This window comes from Prionailurus bengalensis, chromosome B2 (assembly GCF_016509475.1).
Source record: "Prionailurus bengalensis isolate Pbe53 chromosome B2, Fcat_Pben_1.1_paternal_pri, whole genome shotgun sequence".
In the NCBI taxonomy this organism is placed as follows: Eukaryota; Metazoa; Chordata; class Mammalia; order Carnivora; family Felidae; genus Prionailurus; species Prionailurus bengalensis.
Genome location: NC_057349.1, coordinates 70,779,726 through 70,797,177, shown reverse-complemented (window position 1 = coordinate 70,797,177; position 17,452 = coordinate 70,779,726). Strand labels below are relative to the sequence as shown.

The 17,452-nt window shown below is 32.0% G+C and overlaps 1 protein-coding gene and 1 long non-coding RNA gene across 5 annotated transcripts in view; one reads left to right on the top strand and one right to left on the bottom strand.

Moving 5' to 3' along the window:
• The window catches only part of LOC122489714 (pleckstrin homology domain interacting protein), a 140,123-nt gene that overhangs the window by 53,267 nt on the left and 69,404 nt on the right, over nucleotides 1-17,452 (top strand). For all 3 annotated transcript variants that reach the window (XM_043591866.1, XM_043591865.1, XM_043591867.1), the window contains exons 10-15: nucleotides 2,004-2,074; nucleotides 3,468-3,568; nucleotides 3,658-3,698; nucleotides 4,463-4,561; nucleotides 5,351-5,504; nucleotides 5,931-6,065. In XM_043591866.1, the coding sequence (XP_043447801.1) occupies nucleotides 2,004-2,074; nucleotides 3,468-3,568; nucleotides 3,658-3,698; nucleotides 4,463-4,561; nucleotides 5,351-5,504; nucleotides 5,931-6,065 (601 nt within the window). The remainder of the gene's footprint in view (nucleotides 1-2,003; nucleotides 2,075-3,467; nucleotides 3,569-3,657; nucleotides 3,699-4,462; nucleotides 4,562-5,350; nucleotides 5,505-5,930; nucleotides 6,066-17,452) is intronic.
• LOC122489716 overlaps nucleotides 1-17,452 on the bottom strand; it is a 48,000-nt gene that overhangs the window by 8,837 nt on the left and 21,711 nt on the right. The window contains exons 1-2 of one of the 2 annotated variants that reach the window (XR_006298976.1): nucleotides 6,729-7,204; nucleotides 3,445-3,575 (exon numbers count right to left, since the gene is read on the bottom strand). This is a non-coding gene — a long non-coding RNA (uncharacterized LOC122489716). Of the gene's footprint in view, nucleotides 1-3,444; nucleotides 3,576-6,728; nucleotides 7,205-17,452 lie in introns of those variants that run through there. The other variant, XR_006298977.1, reaches the window with a different exon arrangement.

The following is a 17,452-nucleotide window of genomic DNA, read 5'->3' as shown; positions in this document are numbered from 1 at the left end:
AGAGAAAATAGAGGTGGATACTGGAAGTACTTCGTCAACCCCCTCTCAAGCAGAGTGCCAAACTAAAAAGCAGTTATTCATTGATTGACTATCTAGAACTGGTTGAATTAAATTAATTAAAATACTAATGATACTAATACTTACTGAGTGTGCAGTACTAAGCATTTTACGTGGGTTAAATTTATTCAGTTATCTCAATAACTCTTAAGATATGCTTTGTTTTTACTCCCATTTTATAGATGAGACTGAGGCACAGAAATGTTAACTTGCCTAAGGTCATAATGCTTGATAAGTGGCAGAGCTGGAAACTGGACTCACAGAATCTGATACCAAAGCTTTATCTTAAAATATTTCCTCAGATGTGCTTTTAAAAAAAAATTATTTGTGGGGTTCCTGGGTGGCTTAGTTGGTTAAGCTTCCGACTCTTGATTTTGGCTCTGGTCATGATCTCGCAGTTCGTAAGATCAAGCCCCACTGCTGACAGCGTGGAACCTGCTTGGGATTCTCTCTCTTCCTCTCTCTATCTGCTCCCACCCTCAAAATAAATAAATAAACATTTAAAAAATAATAAATTATTGTACTTGTTTATCTATTTTTTCCCTTTAAAAATATTAAAGTCCATTTAAAATGGCAATTTGTATGATTATTTGTATATTCTAAGTTACAGCTAAATGGTCGCTTAACACTTACAAGAATGAATGTGCTAAAAATTAACAAAAATGGAGAGCTGGAATCCATAAGATATTAATGAAAGTAGTGTATTTAGTTGTCTTTATAATTTCAGATTACTTAAATTATGGTTACTTAATTCTACTCTGAATAATTGTTTAGGTTTTAAGAGTGTTTTAATAACTTTCTGTTCTCTAAACTATTGATGCTCAGTTATGTCAGGGCTTGTGACTATTAGGAAAAATTGTATAAATGTCACTTTAAAAATTTATTTAATTAAAATTTTTAACAAATACTTTTGTGTTCTGTATCACTTTGACAAAAATTCCTTTTTCTGAATGTGTAATTGATAGATCATAAATATTTTGTCCTTTTTTTCCCTGATATGATTACAAAACTGAAACCACTCTATTTTCAATTGCTATAGATTATACAATTTATGCAGTGCACTTTGATTGAAAGCTCTAATTATTTCTTTGAATTTTCTCCCCTGATACCTTAAGGAAAAACTAGATCAAATGTATGTTAAGTAGGGCTCTAAATAAAATCCCTGTATTAGAGCATTACAAATATATTGTGTACTTATTGGACCTGGTATGGTATAAAATCTACAGTTTTTCTTTCTTCAATACTGTTGATTGTAACAAACATGTAACGTCAGTAGTGTAAATATAAGACATATTCTGTAATACAAAATTATACAGTTAATGTACATATATTTAAAGGAAGATGATTTTTCTGTAGATGTCTATTTTGAATGAACATTATAGTTGACATAAGATTCAAACAGTCTTCAGATTTTCGCTAGGATAAGTGTTTAACATTCTTTTTGGAGTCTTAAAAAGCGTATTTTGTCACATTGGAAGATAAACAGAGGGAAATATTTAATAGTGCCTAATATTGAAAAAGTTTAGTTAACTGATGGTATACTTATGCCACAGAGGCAGTACCTATTTTGCTGGTGTGTTCATGTTTTCAAATGACTTACTTTCCAATGTATTTGTGCATTGCTACGGTACTGTATGAAAAACTAAATCCTGTTAAATATGGTTAGAAGTAAGTATAACTAATAACTACATGTCTGGTGTGACAGTGGCTTTGAGAGTGTTTCATGTGTGGATTGTTGTATAATCTGGGGCTCCTATGAAATCTGTAGAGTTTCCATAAGATCTGCTGATCACGACACATAATGATTTCCAACTTGTTTAGGAAGGGAGCCATCTGTTGCTTCTTATTTAATTTTGTCTTTCTGTATTTAGTTTTTGAAACAGCTCATTTCTGGTGTTGCTCTTCCCTTTAGGGATATTTTTAATTGTTTATTTTTTATATTATAGTCCAAGACCTGCTAAATTTACAGAGCGCCCTCGGCCTGGAGTTCAAATGATCTGTTCTTCTTTTAGTGCTGGTAAGATTTTTTTCTCCCTAATTTTCCACTTAAAGTTGTACATTAGAAAGCTTCTAGTGGAACACATAAAATTTTGGAAAATATTTATTATCGTAATATAAATCATATTCACATACACAAACCAGGGGATGGTCATAAATTAATTTAGAAATATTTGAACTTTGCTAGAGTCTTTTTATGTATTCACGTGACTAAGAATTTTCCTTGAGACCATAATGCTCTGCTCTGGAGAATAAGAGTTTCAGAATCGACTCTGTTAAAGAATATATCTTTGAATAGTTACCTCATTGCGAGAAAGGTATTTTAAATACGTTTTATATTTTCATGACATTTGGGAGGTATCCTGTAGCTAAGTAAAATAAATTTGATTGCTATTTGTAAATATTAAATACTTCGCTCCAAATTCTTGTTCTTTGCTCTTTAAAAAGTAGCTATATAGTAATGCTGATAACTCCAATTATGTTTTGAGTTTGTGCAGTAGCATTTTGAATGGACATGTCTTTTTAAACAAACTATAATTCGAAGATTTGAAATGAATTGATGAGAAAATGAAATGAAATATTAATAGATTTAACACCTATTAAATGTTCCTAGTACCAGTTCCTTTTACATTTACTTCGAGTTTTACTTGTCTTTTCAATTCATAATTGTGAATAGCAGTAGTTCCTCAGATAAGTGATAGCATACTAATGACATAAATCTGTTTTTTCCATATTAATATCCAAACGTGTTTAATTTCTAACTTCTAGATTTCCACTTCTACTGCCATGAAGACCATTTTCCTTTTCGTAATACACAATTACAGGCTTTATACATGATTTCAGAGTACTCTGTAAGGACTTATATACAGCACTGTTTTCAGCACTGTAGGAGAATATTGATTCAAAGTGGAGAGAGCAAATTGCTATATAAATAACTGTAATGTAAAGTAGAATGTATGTATTACAGACAAAGTCTTAATAAGAGTTCAGAGGATAGCAGGCTCATTTGATTGCAAGGTGGCAAAGACAACCCATTGAAGAAATTGGGCCCTAAAAGTTTGATAGATTTTAACATAGGAAATGTGGCAAGAGAGGGACTTCAGTAGAGTTAAAGGGCATGTTTTCTAGGGAGGGTGATAAATTTTAACAAAGAATTATGTAATCACTTAATGAAATGATTTGTAGTGGAAATCTGTAAATATTGAAAATGCATCTTAGTTAAAGCTGTGCTAGTTAAATGTATTTTAAGTTCATTAAGTTCAGTTTTAGATGTAATTTTTATGCTTAGGATAAATATGCAGTTTTAGAGTAAAATATTAATCATCAGTATATATTATGGTAATATTGCTTGCATTTTATTTTCAGTGATTTTGAAAGTGTTTTACTCACAAATGTTTGCTCCTACTCCTCAGGTGGCATGTTTCTGGCCACAGGAAGCACGGATCATATTATTCGAGTTTATTTTTTTGGATCAGGTCAGCCAGAGAAAATATCAGAATTGGAGTTCCATACTGTAAGTACTGATAAAAAGAATAAGATAGGTACAATTTAAATGAGTTTAACAGTTTATATTCAGGATTTTTTTTATCTCTTTATATGTAGGACAAAGTTGACAGTATCCAGTTTTCCAACACTAGTAACAGGTAAAATAATTATTTTTGTTTGTAAATTTAATTCCAATTTTAAAGTTATCAAATACATTTCCTACAGTCAGATTTTAATTAGAACTGTATACAACTTAGCTACTAAAATAAGGATCTTGAGCAGTTACACTGAAGAGTGACTATAGCCTTCACATGCATGTGAGAACAGGTCTTATGTTTTATTTCTATAAATGTTAGTTAATTTGGGCACTTTTAACAATAGGGACTTTTATCCACCCTATATATTTTCTATACATATCAAAGTGTAGGGAAACTTAGTAGAGTTTGGAAATGTATCATAATGTAATATTTGAGACAGAACTATTTACTGAAGATAAATGATGTTTTGTAAATTTTCCCAGGTTCTTATTTGAAAATGAAAGAAAGCTATTCCTAAGTACCTTTTACCTTGAGTAAAAGAAGTCAAGTTCTTTAACGTTGAGAGGAAAATCAGTATTTTTCCATTGGAAAATACTCATTTTATTTGTAAGGTAGTAAATGGTGGCCTTGAATCCCTTTTGAATGTCCTTTTGCGACCTAGCCATACACATTAGAATATGTATGTAAAGTTTTAAAAGCCCGTTAAGTTGCAGAAGTTGTTAATTTAGTAGAGAATATCTGACAGAGAGTAATCTGTATTATATTAGAATGCTGGTAAATAAAGATGAGTCTGTCTTTTAGTATTTTGAAAAACAGCTCTGGAAAAATTCATTTAGTAAAGTACATGTGTTTTTTTTGGGGGGGGTGGGTTTCCTTTAATTCAGATTTGTGAGTGGGAGCCGTGATGGGACAGCACGTATTTGGCAATTTAAACGAAGAGAATGGAAGAGCATTTTGTTGGATATGGCTACTCGTCCGGCAGGGTAAGAGATCGAATTTGAAATATTACATAAATATAGGTAGATCATTTAAAGTATGCTGTATTACAGGCTGGTGTGACTCTCAGCCTGTAGAAACATATGTCATAATCTATGTTAAAATGATTACTTTTCTGTAATAACTAGAGGTGCTACTGGAGATGGAAAGGGGATATTTCTAAAATTATTTATTGCCATATATATACACAAAGATCTGCATTAATGACTTTTTCAGTTTGATTTATTAAGATGATGATAGTACTACAGGAATACTAGTTTTCTTTAAAAAGTAGAACATATTCTAGTGTTAATCTGTCACAGAGAGATGATGTAGTGTATCTAGTGGTTTTCTCCAGCCAAGAGAAATTATATTACACTTTGTAACTACTATTTTGGTTTTAATATTTAATAAATAATTCTATATTTATATGTAGTGGTCTCAGGTGGATGGGAGAGCAAAGCAATTAGCGGGGCATGACAGCAGCAGAAGATGGAGAGTGAGCTGCATGGCATAGAATTCTTGGATCCAGATAGAGTTAAAGCATTAATAACATGTTCAAGGTCATCTATTACTAAGGGCTTAGGAGTGCTGAAATCCTGGGTGTTTGCTGACTCAGTGCAGTGTTTTGCGCTCATTCTTTGTTGATACAGATTATTCTTAATTGCTGTTAAGTGATAGTTATTCATGTAATGAACTTAAATATAGATTATAAGAAAACACATTTAGGTTTTTGTCATAATAGTATTTTAATAAATAATATTGGTGTAAACAAATACTGCCTCCATCACTTTCAGCCAAAACCTTCAAGGGATAGAAGATAAAATCACAAAAATGAAAGTAACTATGGTAGCATGGGATCGACATGACAATACAGTTATAACTGCAGTTAATAACATGACTCTGAAAGTTTGGAATTCTTACACCGGTCAACTAATTCATGTCCTGATGGTGAGGAAAAAAAACTCATTTTTATTTGGTATAATGAAGCTTATTATAGAATGGAATATTTTCATTGAGGACTAAAGTCTTTTATAAAAAAAGTTAGCCAAAAAATCTTGCTAGATGGATAACAGGTCTTTGTGGGAGATTAGAAATAATTTTAAAATGTAGTTAAGCAGGTTTGACTTGGAAATTGAAATTCTTGCTGTTCTTTAATACGTAGGGCTGCATCAGTAGTATTCTCAGGTTTCACTAAATGATAGCAAAGCCCTGGTGGTATTAGCTCAGCTTCATTATTATACATTGACAAATTTGAAGATTTTTGCCACTTTAATAATTCTTAGAATTCAGATTCTAGACATGTTGCCATATTGATGTTTGATTGATTTTTCTTTTTTAAATTCATAATTCTGTGCAACTTCAAAAATATTTCAGGGTCATGAAGATGAGGTATTTGTCCTTGAGCCACACCCGTTTGATCCGAGAGTTCTCTTTTCTGCTGGTCACGATGGAAATGTGATAGTGTGGGATCTGGCAAGAGGAGTCAAAATTCGATCTTACTTCAATATGGTAATTATCAGTCTCTTCATTTTAAAGATTTGGGGACTTCATGCAGGTACTCTGCATATCACAAAGGAAATCCATTTAGGAGTTTATTTAGATGTTTTTTTGCCTTTAAGTTTCAAAAAACAATTCTGTATTCTACACTTATATTTAGGTGTTAAATTTAAAAGAAAATTGTGCATATTAACACTACATGTATATTGGTGATAACTAATTTGGTTTCTAAAATAGTTTTAAGAGTGATACTTTGAGAAACTCACAAGTAGAAAGATACAAAATAATATAGATTAGAAAAAAGTTTGGAAAACCATGTTAAGAAATTATAAATATATTGTGTTAGTGTACTTCAGCAGCCCTCTTGTGCACAGTTTTATTCCAGTACACCCATTTTATTTGTTTTATAAAGTTTTATTTAGGTAATCGCTATACCCCACATGAGGCTTTGACTAATGACCCTGGTATCAAGAGTGTCATGCTCTTCCAACTGACTCATCCAGGCACTGCCCCAATGCACCCATTTTAAAATTAGAGCCAGATTAAAGGCTTTCTTGTCTTTTATCATCGAATTGTAGTATGTTAGATATTTATTGTGTTTAAGCCCTTTCCCCTCCAAATTTTGCTTCTTATGTAAATTTTTAGTATAATTTGCTCAGTATATATGTAGCTTACTGTGCAGTGTTTTCCACTTGTCTCTGACCACTGTATGAAGTTTTCTTCAAATACTGCTGTATATCGTCACTTTTTAAAACATCTACTTCCTAGGTATTAGGGATACCTTTCAACAAAAGGAAAAAGAAAAACATTTATTTCTACTATTTCAGCATCTTTAGATTTTTTTTAATCAATTATGGAAGACTCTTGTAATGAGTCATGAAAAGGTACAATTAATAGTGTGTATAGTCAGGTATTTTGAAAAGAAAAAAACCTCAAAGTGTCATTTGTGAAATGCCATGTTTTGTGAAAAAATTTCATGAAGGTGATACTATACTTCATTGATAATCATAGTAAAGTTCTACCTAGTAAGAAGTAATTAAAAAGTCAGAGGGAGGAATAAGAAGATAAAAGCATTATTAGTGAAGGAATTCAGTTACCTGCCTTTATAGATATACCTTAGTGTACATAAGGTAAGAACTTAAGATTTGTCAAATTCTTATTTTTCTAAAAAGACTGCTAATTATTTGGAGTACAATTTTTGGTGACAGGTGGATTTCCTTAGTGATATGTGTATAGAGAGTTTTTTTTAAAGCAAATCCTTAAATATGCTGGTAAAGAATTCTTTCTTTTCTATCCTGTGTTTCTGGTTTGCTCTTTTTTGAGGCATCTCTGTTTAAATAAAAATACTATTTTCTCAATTTGTCTTTATAGCTTCAAAAGAAAACAATTTGTGGCCTATACATATATTTTAGTGACTTTTTTTTTTTTAGTAATTTCATATTTTCAAAAGGCATTGGTGGGTTAATTGAGTGTTTGGGGGGAAAGTTTTATCTCATACTTGAATACTGCTTTCACCTTTAAGCTACAAAGGTGAATTTTTCCTGTTCAGGTAAGTTGATCACACTAATATTCCACCTTATGTTATAAAAATTGGAATACATTGAGACTTAAGTGATTTGCTCTTAGACCATTACAAATAAGTGATGTAGCCGGGAATTGAAGTCAGACATACTATATTGCATAGTCTTTGAAATTAACTAAGGGATTTAGTTAACATTATTGCCTTAAAAATTGTTTTAAGAGTTTTAGATAAGGATATTTTTCCTGTTCCAAGAATAAGGGAAAAGTCTCTAAAGGGCAGAAGAAACAACTTTATGTAATAAGTAGATTGGATGGTATCCATAGAATACTCAAATTGAGAAAGACAAAACATAGACTAAAAAGGATTAAAAATATATCCTGCACTTAAAAAACTAGAAAATGAACTACATTTTATCTAATTAAAATAAAGATACTCCTTTTAATTTTTTGCATGATTTTTAATGACTTCCAAAATACTTCTGTGTATTACCTCATTTGGTTTTCATGAAAACTTTGTAATACAATCAACAGATTTTATTATTACTGGTTTTATGAATGGAGAAACTGTACAGAGATGAATTGCTTTGCCCAGGTTTATCTAGGTCACACACCTGTTACAGGGGAACTTGGGGTTTTAAACCCGTATTTTTTGGTCCATTGTTACTGTGTTCTTAATAACTCTAGTTAATGGTTGGCCATTGCACAGCTAACTTCCAAATCTACCTAGTTAGTGATATGTCACCTGGAGGAGATGTTTTTATAATGGTATTAACTCTGAGTAGATCATTTGAGATCTTAAAGTTTAGCTTGATGATTTTTTTCTGTCTCTTCATTTATAAGTTCTCTAAGTGCCCTCCCTGCTTTTTGCTCTTTGCTTTTTTGTTCATTTCATTGTTTGTTTTATCTATGGACAGATGGAAGATAAAGCATCCAGCATTGCTATTAAAATAAAAACAATTTGAGGGGAGAGTAGAAGCTTGTGTTCACTGTCCACTATCATGAAGGTAGCATTTTGGTTATAGTAGTTATAACTATTTAGCTCTGTGTAGCAAGTCAGTCATTTTTTCAGTTACTAAAATACCATAAAAGTTGAAGAAGTACAAATTCAAACTCTAATATTAAATTGTACCAGTAATCATAAGTTCGACCTAGTAAATAATTTTTTAGTGCTCTCTAGAGGAACTATTTATAGCGTGCCTTGGAAGACCTCTTTTAAGGATGAATAATTCTAGTGGAATACTCACTGTTTAGACTAGAACTGGTAAAAGTTTAGAAGAAGTATTATTAGGGCTACATAATATTTCATGTGAGTTTTAAAATCAAAGCTTTACAACATGAAGAAAAAAATCACCATTAAACAGATATACAGCCAGAAAATACGGCATGTAAACTGCCTTTAAAAGAAAAAAAAAATGTATATATAATTCTTTAAGATGCAGGTTTTTATCAATTATATTTTGAGAATACTTTAATACTGGTTTTTCTTTATTATGATACTTTGATTTTCCACTTGAAATTCATCATACCTTTGTAAGAAGTTTTGAAATCATGTAACAAATAATTATTACATGTTAATCAGCATTTTACTGTCCCTTTTTACCTATTACAAAAATTAAACTTTTTTTGAAATTTTATACATAGTCAAAAATTCTACGTCATCAAAAATGCCTTTCATGGGAGAAAAGTTGAGTTTTGTAAATGCCTATGTTTGGCATGGAGTAAGTACATTTTAATAAAATTATATATACATTTAATAAATTTAAAGTATGAGGCATTGATGTATTAATATTGCACTGATACTTGTCATTCTGATAAATATTCTAATTACCCCCCCCCCCCCCCCCCCCCCCCCCCGTATCAAGCCTTGACTTATACTTTTAAAAATCTGACACTTTATTTTAGGACCACCTAAATTTGTAAACAAGGTTTGAAATTAAGAATTGAGATAAAGAGTTAATTACTTATTTGCCCATAAAACCCCCTAATTTATTTCATTTCAAAATTTAATAAAAAGATTCTTAACCTGCTAGTGTTTTTGTCTAGAAAAAGTGATGGAGTTACCTTGCTTATTTTTACTACTAGCTTTCCTCTTAATGGAAGATTTGAATGAAAAAGCAATTAGGGGTGGGTGGGTGTTAGGTTTGCTTTTGTTACATACAAGAAGTATATGACAAGTGAAAAGAGATAACAGAGCATGAAGTAGAATAGACAGTTCATGTTCCTTGTAACACCCCCCCCCCACCATTGTCTCATCTTTAAAAATAAAATAATCTTAAACATTCAATAGCATTTGTTGGAAAAGTATATGAGGAAGAAACCTGGAACCTTTCTTTATTATTATTATTATTATTATTATTATTATTGTATTTGAGAGAGCACACAAGTGGGGTACAGGGGCTGAGAGAGAGAGAGAGAGAGAGAGAGAGAGAGAGAGAATGCTAAGCAGGCTCAACACTTACACAGACCTCAGTCCCACGACCCTGGAATCATGACCTGAGCCAAAATCAAGAGCCAGATGCTCAACTGACTTAGCCACCCAGGCACCCCTCCTTTTTTTTTTTTTTTTAAATGAACCAGAGAATGAAAGTAAAGAATATTGTAGAGACGATTAGAAGACAACTTTATTTTCTTTAAAAAGATATATAAATTTTAGCCCTTAAGCTTTACTTGTCTACATTCCTCTAAAAACTGTGACAATTATTCATGTTCTAATTGAACAGACCTTATATACCTATATCATATATATATATTCAGGATAAAAGTGTATTTTTGGGTATTTTGTTGAAGACAGATAGTATATATTAAGAATATTCCAAACTATTCAGGCGTTGTTTAGCAAGCCTAGTATAGATGTGTTTTAATGAGAGGTGTTCTAAACTCTAGTTTAAAGGCTCTGAAACTTCAGTTAAATGTTAAAAGGCAGATAAATTGTTCCCAGAAATAACTTAAAAATGTGTGCAAACTGCTTGAACTGAATTTAAAGGATTTTGTACTATTCCCATTTCCTGAAAGAGGTAAGCAAGTTTGAGAGTTTAATATAACCATAGATGGTCCTAAATATAAAGTTGTTTTAGCCCTTTTCCCCTTAAATTAACACAGTATAACTACGTTTTAACTACAAGTTTAAATGAACAATAAGTTAATTTGAAAGGGGACTTTCAAATTTCTTAGTTTGATTTGATTCTTAGAAAGTAAATAAAAGCTGTTTGAAGTGGGATTGTAGACCCCACATTAGTAGCTTTCCTCATGTTTCTGGTGCTTTTATCTTTTCTGTTCCCTTCCTTTTCTCCGTATTATTCCTAGCTGTGTCTATGACGTTCTCTTTTCATATCATTCTGTTTCTCTCATGTTACTCAAAGCTGTAGTTTGTTGCCTCTTGTCTGGTTTTGATTTTAATTGAAGAGTACAATGTCTCTTTCTAGACAGCAATTTACTGAATTTGAGTTTTGCTTTACTTTTGTTGTTTCATGAGTAAATTCCAAATAACAATTTTTATTTATTTAATTAAAATTTTCCTTATTTTTATAATTAACCTTTCTTTTACTTGAGATTTTTAAAAAAAATGTTCCAGTGTCCACTAATCCAGAACAATATATTTCTCCTTGCAACGTTCCAAACAAGCAGAGGCTGCCAATCCACCACTCAGAATTTTTGCACATGCATACTTCTGACAATATGTTCTCAGTGTGACCTCTAATTTAGTTTTAGACAGTTGTAGCTGCATATATCTAGGAAAGGGAGAAAGAGAAGCTCAAAATAGGCAATCTCGTATTGTGTTCTCTTGTGAATCAAGATTTCAAGATAAATCTTTCTCTCTTTTTCTCCTTCTCTCTTCTCCTTCCTTTTTTGCTTTCATCCTTCCATCTCTTTCATTACCTATCTATCATCATCTAACAAGATGCCATATATCTGCACTCTATGTTAAAAGGATTCTTTGATGCTTCCAGTCCTTGTTTCAGCCTCCCTGGGTAAGGAATTACCTTCAATCTTCTGAGTATAAACTTTATTGTCACCTTTTTTTCAGGTTTCTCCGGTTCTCTAGATTCTGTCTCTTTCTCATCTTTGGTATCAAAAACATATCTTAAAATTTGTTGCCATGAATGTGAGTTTGTCTCTCTAGCTTGTCATACTGTATTATATTTAGTGGATTACTTTTATGTAATTCTTTGACATGGTCTATGAATTACTGTCACAAGGGTTTTGGAGATTTGATAGTTATACAGGGAAGTATGTAAACATACACATGGAAGACACTTTGATTAGCAAACATTTGAGTATTTTGTGCATTAGCACAAAATATGGGGACCACAAAGAAGAATAAGACATTGTCCTTGTTTTTAGCCGGCAGTGGTAGCATGGCATGTGAGAAAAGAGAATTGTTGTATCTAAAGATGTGTAAGGATCACTTCAGGATGGATGTTCAGAAACAGTTTTTTTGAGGAAAAGAATTGGAATTATGGCTTGAAAAATAAAAATTGAGTCATTAAGAAAGATACTTAATTTTATAAATGAAAGGAATATTATAAATAACCAAGTAAGATACGTTAAGATGTAATTTAGAATGGTTGTCTGGAATAGATTTTGAAAAGTGGATGACAAGCTGAAAAGTGTAAGTTGAGGTGGATTGTTGATGGCCTCGTATTACCTTGTAAGCGTAAAAAGAATAGTTAACATGGTGGGATTTTCATAAATTCTACTTCAGAAACAAGGGAAAAGGTTTGATTGCCAGTAGTAGTATTTCAGGTGTGAAGTTGAATAGGTTGGGGGATAACTACTTTTATCATTGAAATCATAATGAAAATTTATAGGGGTTAAGGTAGTAGAAAATTAGTGAAAGAAAAATGTGTATAAGACTTGGAGTTTTGTGACTGATAGAAGGATTAGGGCTGTAGAATGCTGGAAAATTTAATAAATATGTTGGGAGTGTACCCCAGGTTGCATTGAAAAAATGATATTAATGGAAATATGAGTTATGTGAAGAAAAACTGATTTCTTTTAGCTCATCTTTATGTTTATTATGATGTAGTGTTGGAGATCTATGTGGAAATGGCCAGCCAGCAATTGAATATAGAATACTTAGAAGGGCTAGGAGTGGAAAGAGATGTTGAAATCTTCCATGTAGAACGCTGTTTACCTCATGGAGATAGAGCAGTGTAGAGGGCTTACAGCTAAACTTTTAAAATATAGTCCTATTTAGCAAATGGAGAAGAGATCATAATCTTTAAAGAGTGTGTTAGAAAGATACCATGCTAATATTATGTCAGAGGCCTAAGGAGGAGAACAGATTACAAGGAAGACTGATGAATAATATTACAGCCCTCAGTGAAATCAGAATATGGGTAAGCAGAATGCTGTTAAATTTGAAGATTAGTTATTTATTTTGATAAGAAATGTTCCTTTGATGAAAATTAGAGCTCATTCTTCAAAATCACTTTTATGTATCTACTGGTTCTATCAAGATAGTTACAGCAGTTTCCTTTTTTATATAAATTTATTATCTTAGCACTCCGTGAACAGTTACCTTTAATTCATATTTAATAATGTTTATACATTAAAGAATTTTCGATATTAAAGGAAACATTCATTTGCTCATGGTCTTTAAAGTAATGTGATGACACCTACCTAGCCTATTACAGTGTGGGTAATTTCCCTGAAGATCTGTTTTTTGTTTGCACTGTAACCATCATAATGATTAAAGTGGCCAAAGCATATTTTAGGCATATGTATGACAGTGTCTGTCTTCAGTATTTAGTGTACTTTCTTAATTAAGTTTATTTCTCCCCTGGTAGATAAACTCTAAAAGTTCTTTATACATAAGGACTTTCTAAGGATAATTCTTAGCATAAGTTCTGTTTCCCAGCTATTTTATTCCTGGGATGAGTCTGTATCACAGAATCGTTAGGATGTTTAAAGATTCATAATTTCAGTTATGGAGTATTTCTAGGTAAGATGCTCCCTTCTAAGCAGTGGAATAGTTTTAAAAATGAATGAGGCAAAAAACAAAACAAAACAAAAAACCTGACCCTGGTCATAAACCTGGAATAATTCCTTAACAGGACGATTCTGCTTAAGATAGCCCATATTTAAAAAAAAATTTTTTTTAATGTTTATTTTTGAGAGAGACAGAGACAGCACAGTCAAAAATAAATAATGTTTATTTTTGAGAGAGACAGAGGCAGTCACAGAGACAGTGAGTGGGTTAGGGGCAGAAAGAGAGGGAGACACAGAATCCAAAGCAGGCTCCAGGCTGTGAGCTGTCAGCACAGAGCCCGACGCAAGGCTCGAAATCAGGAGCTGTGAGATCATGACCTGAGCCGAAGTCGGACACTCAACCGACTGAGCCACCCAGGCGCCCCAAGATAGCCCATATTTTTAACATTCTTGAATTATGTTGAGTTTCTCCACGACTGCATACTTCTCATATTCACCTGTGTGTATATTCTTCATGATTGATGTAATTTAGACTCTGTAATTTTAGTCTGCATTGTAGTGCTTTTACTATATACCTCATTTCCAGATTTGTCTAATTTTTCCAAAAAGTCTTCCTGAATATCAGGTGTTAGAATTTTAGAACTGGGTAGGACTTTGGCGATCATTTAAATTATCTCTATCGCAGAGAGATTAAGTGATTTGCCAATAACCAGAGAAGTCTCTTAGGTCTTAGGCCTCATTTCTCTGTTTCCTTTAATTATTCATCATTCTATTTCACAAAAATTACATTGGTAGTTGTGGATAGTATTCTGCCTTAAAAAAGATACTAGTATTCTTCATTAAATATGACAGTTCTGTCATCATCATGGCTTTTCGCTCATAAGTTTTTGTATTATTTTAAATGCAGTGTAAACCTCTAAATAGTACTCCTCATTTCTTGGAAATATTTCGAGAATTCTTTGGTCAGTAATGAGAATTTCCCTAACAAAGGAATTATTATTAATTTAACTCATCTAATCCTTTTATCTCTTGCTTTAAAAATAAAACAGAATGACTTCTGTATCGTAATTGCATAATAAATTTTTTATTTTAACTCCTGTTCTTTTGAAATTTTTGCACTTACTGGTAAATACCATCTCTTGGATTTTCTCAGCTCTCCTTATTGTGATTTAATGTGTATGAGTTTTATTATGTGGTCTGTATTTACATATGTTCCAAATGTTTCTTAAGCATGCTTGATTTTATTAGGAATAGTTCATCCAAAATTTACTTTGAAAATTCTTCTCTTATTATTCCTTTCCATTTTTAATTTTCTACAACATACATCAAATACTAGCATAAGTTACGTGCTGTATTAAATTTTATGTTGACTTATTCTTCGTCAGTACATTTAGTTTTATGATAGGCCCATATAACTTTAATATGGATAGAGAAGATATTTTCATCCTTTTGGTTTTTGAATAGAAGCTTCATTGTTTTCTAGTTGCACATGAATATTCAAATAGTGCCTTCATTATTTTTTTTTTCCCTTTGGGAATTCTTAGAAATACTTTCAGCCTGATTTAAGGTGAAATCATTTTTCAGAGAGAAATACGTAACTTTCTTTTTTGGTTGGCTTACTTAATCATAGCATAAAAACAGTTACAGTGTAGTTATATAGGAAAAGTAAAATATTTGTATCAGCTGGAGAGCCTAGTCTGCATTTTATAGTTGTGTGATGATTATATTCTGAGGAGCAGTTACTAAAGATAAATTTGGCATTTTAATAAGGTTATGGACACCTTTTCTGATTCATGAGTAGATTCTTTCAATGCCTTCTTTAATGAATAATGGTTAAGCCAGATAATGTGCTTTTACTTTTTTCTGATGTTCTGGAAATATACTTTTATTTTGTCTGTATGAAAGTCATAACAGATGCCTTAAACCAAGAAAATTGGTACTGTCCTGACATATTCAAACATCATGTGTTATATAGGAAAGACAGTGACCCTCAGTAGGACTGATTTTTTTCTTTGCTTCTTGAGAATTTTATAAGTTCCACATCTCCCAATTATTCTTTTAGAGATCTACTAACTATAAATGTGGCAACATTGGTAGATTAAATGGAAATAGGGTTGATTAATTGTCATACAGCCCACTCCACAAAAAAAAAAAAAAAAAGGAAAGAAAATGTGTAGAGTAGGGTTGCCTAAACATGTAAAGGATACCATGCTTATGAACATCTATTAAATATCCCTTGTCATTGCTGATCAGACTTCTTTCAGATCTCTTCCTCTGTTCTGCTGTGTACTTAGAATTGTAAACTTAGACTTAAAATAATGGTGTTACATTTTGGGGAGCATTTATTATAATAGAGTAGATTTATAAAGTAGTTGCTTTTTTGTTTTCACTTTCATTTTTTGTGAAATTTGGAATGAACTGAGATAAAACATCTAACAATTGCCAAGGCAATTTGAATTGTCTTGAATTTTTTATATGAAATTCTGTCTAGAGGTAAACTTTTTCAAGTGGTTACTTGCTTATAATAGTTTGTGTAACTTTTTATTTGGTCAGAAAACATTGAAAAAGAAAGACCTGAACCCTGACACTTCTTTTTTTGTAGTCTTTCATTTTTGGCATATACTAAGATGTGTATATCTCCTAATGCTTGTATGCTACTTAGGAGAAATCATTCTATTCTTTCTCTTTTTGAATAGTTTTAAGCAAGACTTGGAATCAGTTCCCTTTCTCTACTGTCTTATCCTCCAACCTTCTTCATAACCATTTTCTTCCTTGTATGGTAAATCTTTAAGTGTATTAGTCATTAGGTAAGTTTACCAATTTTCATATGATTAATTTTAAGAAAATTCTTATTTCTTTCCCATTATTACCACTATCCAAAACATTAATAAACACCAGTGGTCTCTTTCCTTCTTTTCAAAAAGCTGAAGAAAAACTAGTTTTCTTTTTGAGTCAGTCCCATTTGTGATATTATGTTAACTTCTTAGGCAGAGCCCTTTCTTTTAGAGTGATAGTTTCTCTTTTGACCACAATGCAAACTTTCCTTGAGAAATTAACTTTTCTTAATTTTAATTTCACTTCCATTTTTGGTGAACTACACATCCATCCCTATGCCATATTTTTAACACTAAAGAAAGAAAATTACCATTTCTCTCTTCTCTAAGCATTTCCTGGAATATTGGGATAGTACTAGTACAATTCAGTTGTTCTAGATCAGTGGATACCGGAACAGAGAGGAGGTATTTCTTACCTGATAATGTGTGTGTGTTCCGATTCTGCTAATCCAGAAATCCAATCGCATTTGTTGAAAATCATCCTTAGTTGTTATTTGTTAGGGAGTCGACTCCCTATTTTAGTTGTTTTCTGAAATTCAGTCCCTAGATGTGCTTTAGATAGGGTAGAACTTTTACCTCTTTCAGAACACTGCTAAAGAAGTTTTCAACTGGAACATAGTCTGAAGAAGCACTGAGAGCAAAAAAAATTCAGAGTGGTGATTGGCCACCTCTGTTTGATTGACAGGTTGCAGGGAGAAACCCATTCGTTCTGGATTAATGGAACTGGAAAACAGAAAACAATTATCAGGTAAAAAAAACCTTTTCTTTAACCTTTGAAATTCACCATTTAAAAGATGAGTCAGACCATCAAGGGAATTTATTACCAAAAGGAAAAAATTTAGTGTCTTGTGAACAATAATCTCTGGCTACTACTTCCAAGAGTTAAGAAAAAATCGCTACAGTTACTACACATTGTCAGCCTTTGCTGAAAGGGCTTGATTAAATGCAGATAAGATGGAATGCAAGGTGCAATTACATTTTAAATGTGGCTTAAAGACATGAAGCAGAATTCTATGGGTGGGGGAGATTGATGTTTTATTTCCTGAATTGTGTCTGGTCTGTGTGTGCATAAAGAAAACACTTTGTTTTTCAAGGCTATTAATCTGGCACTTT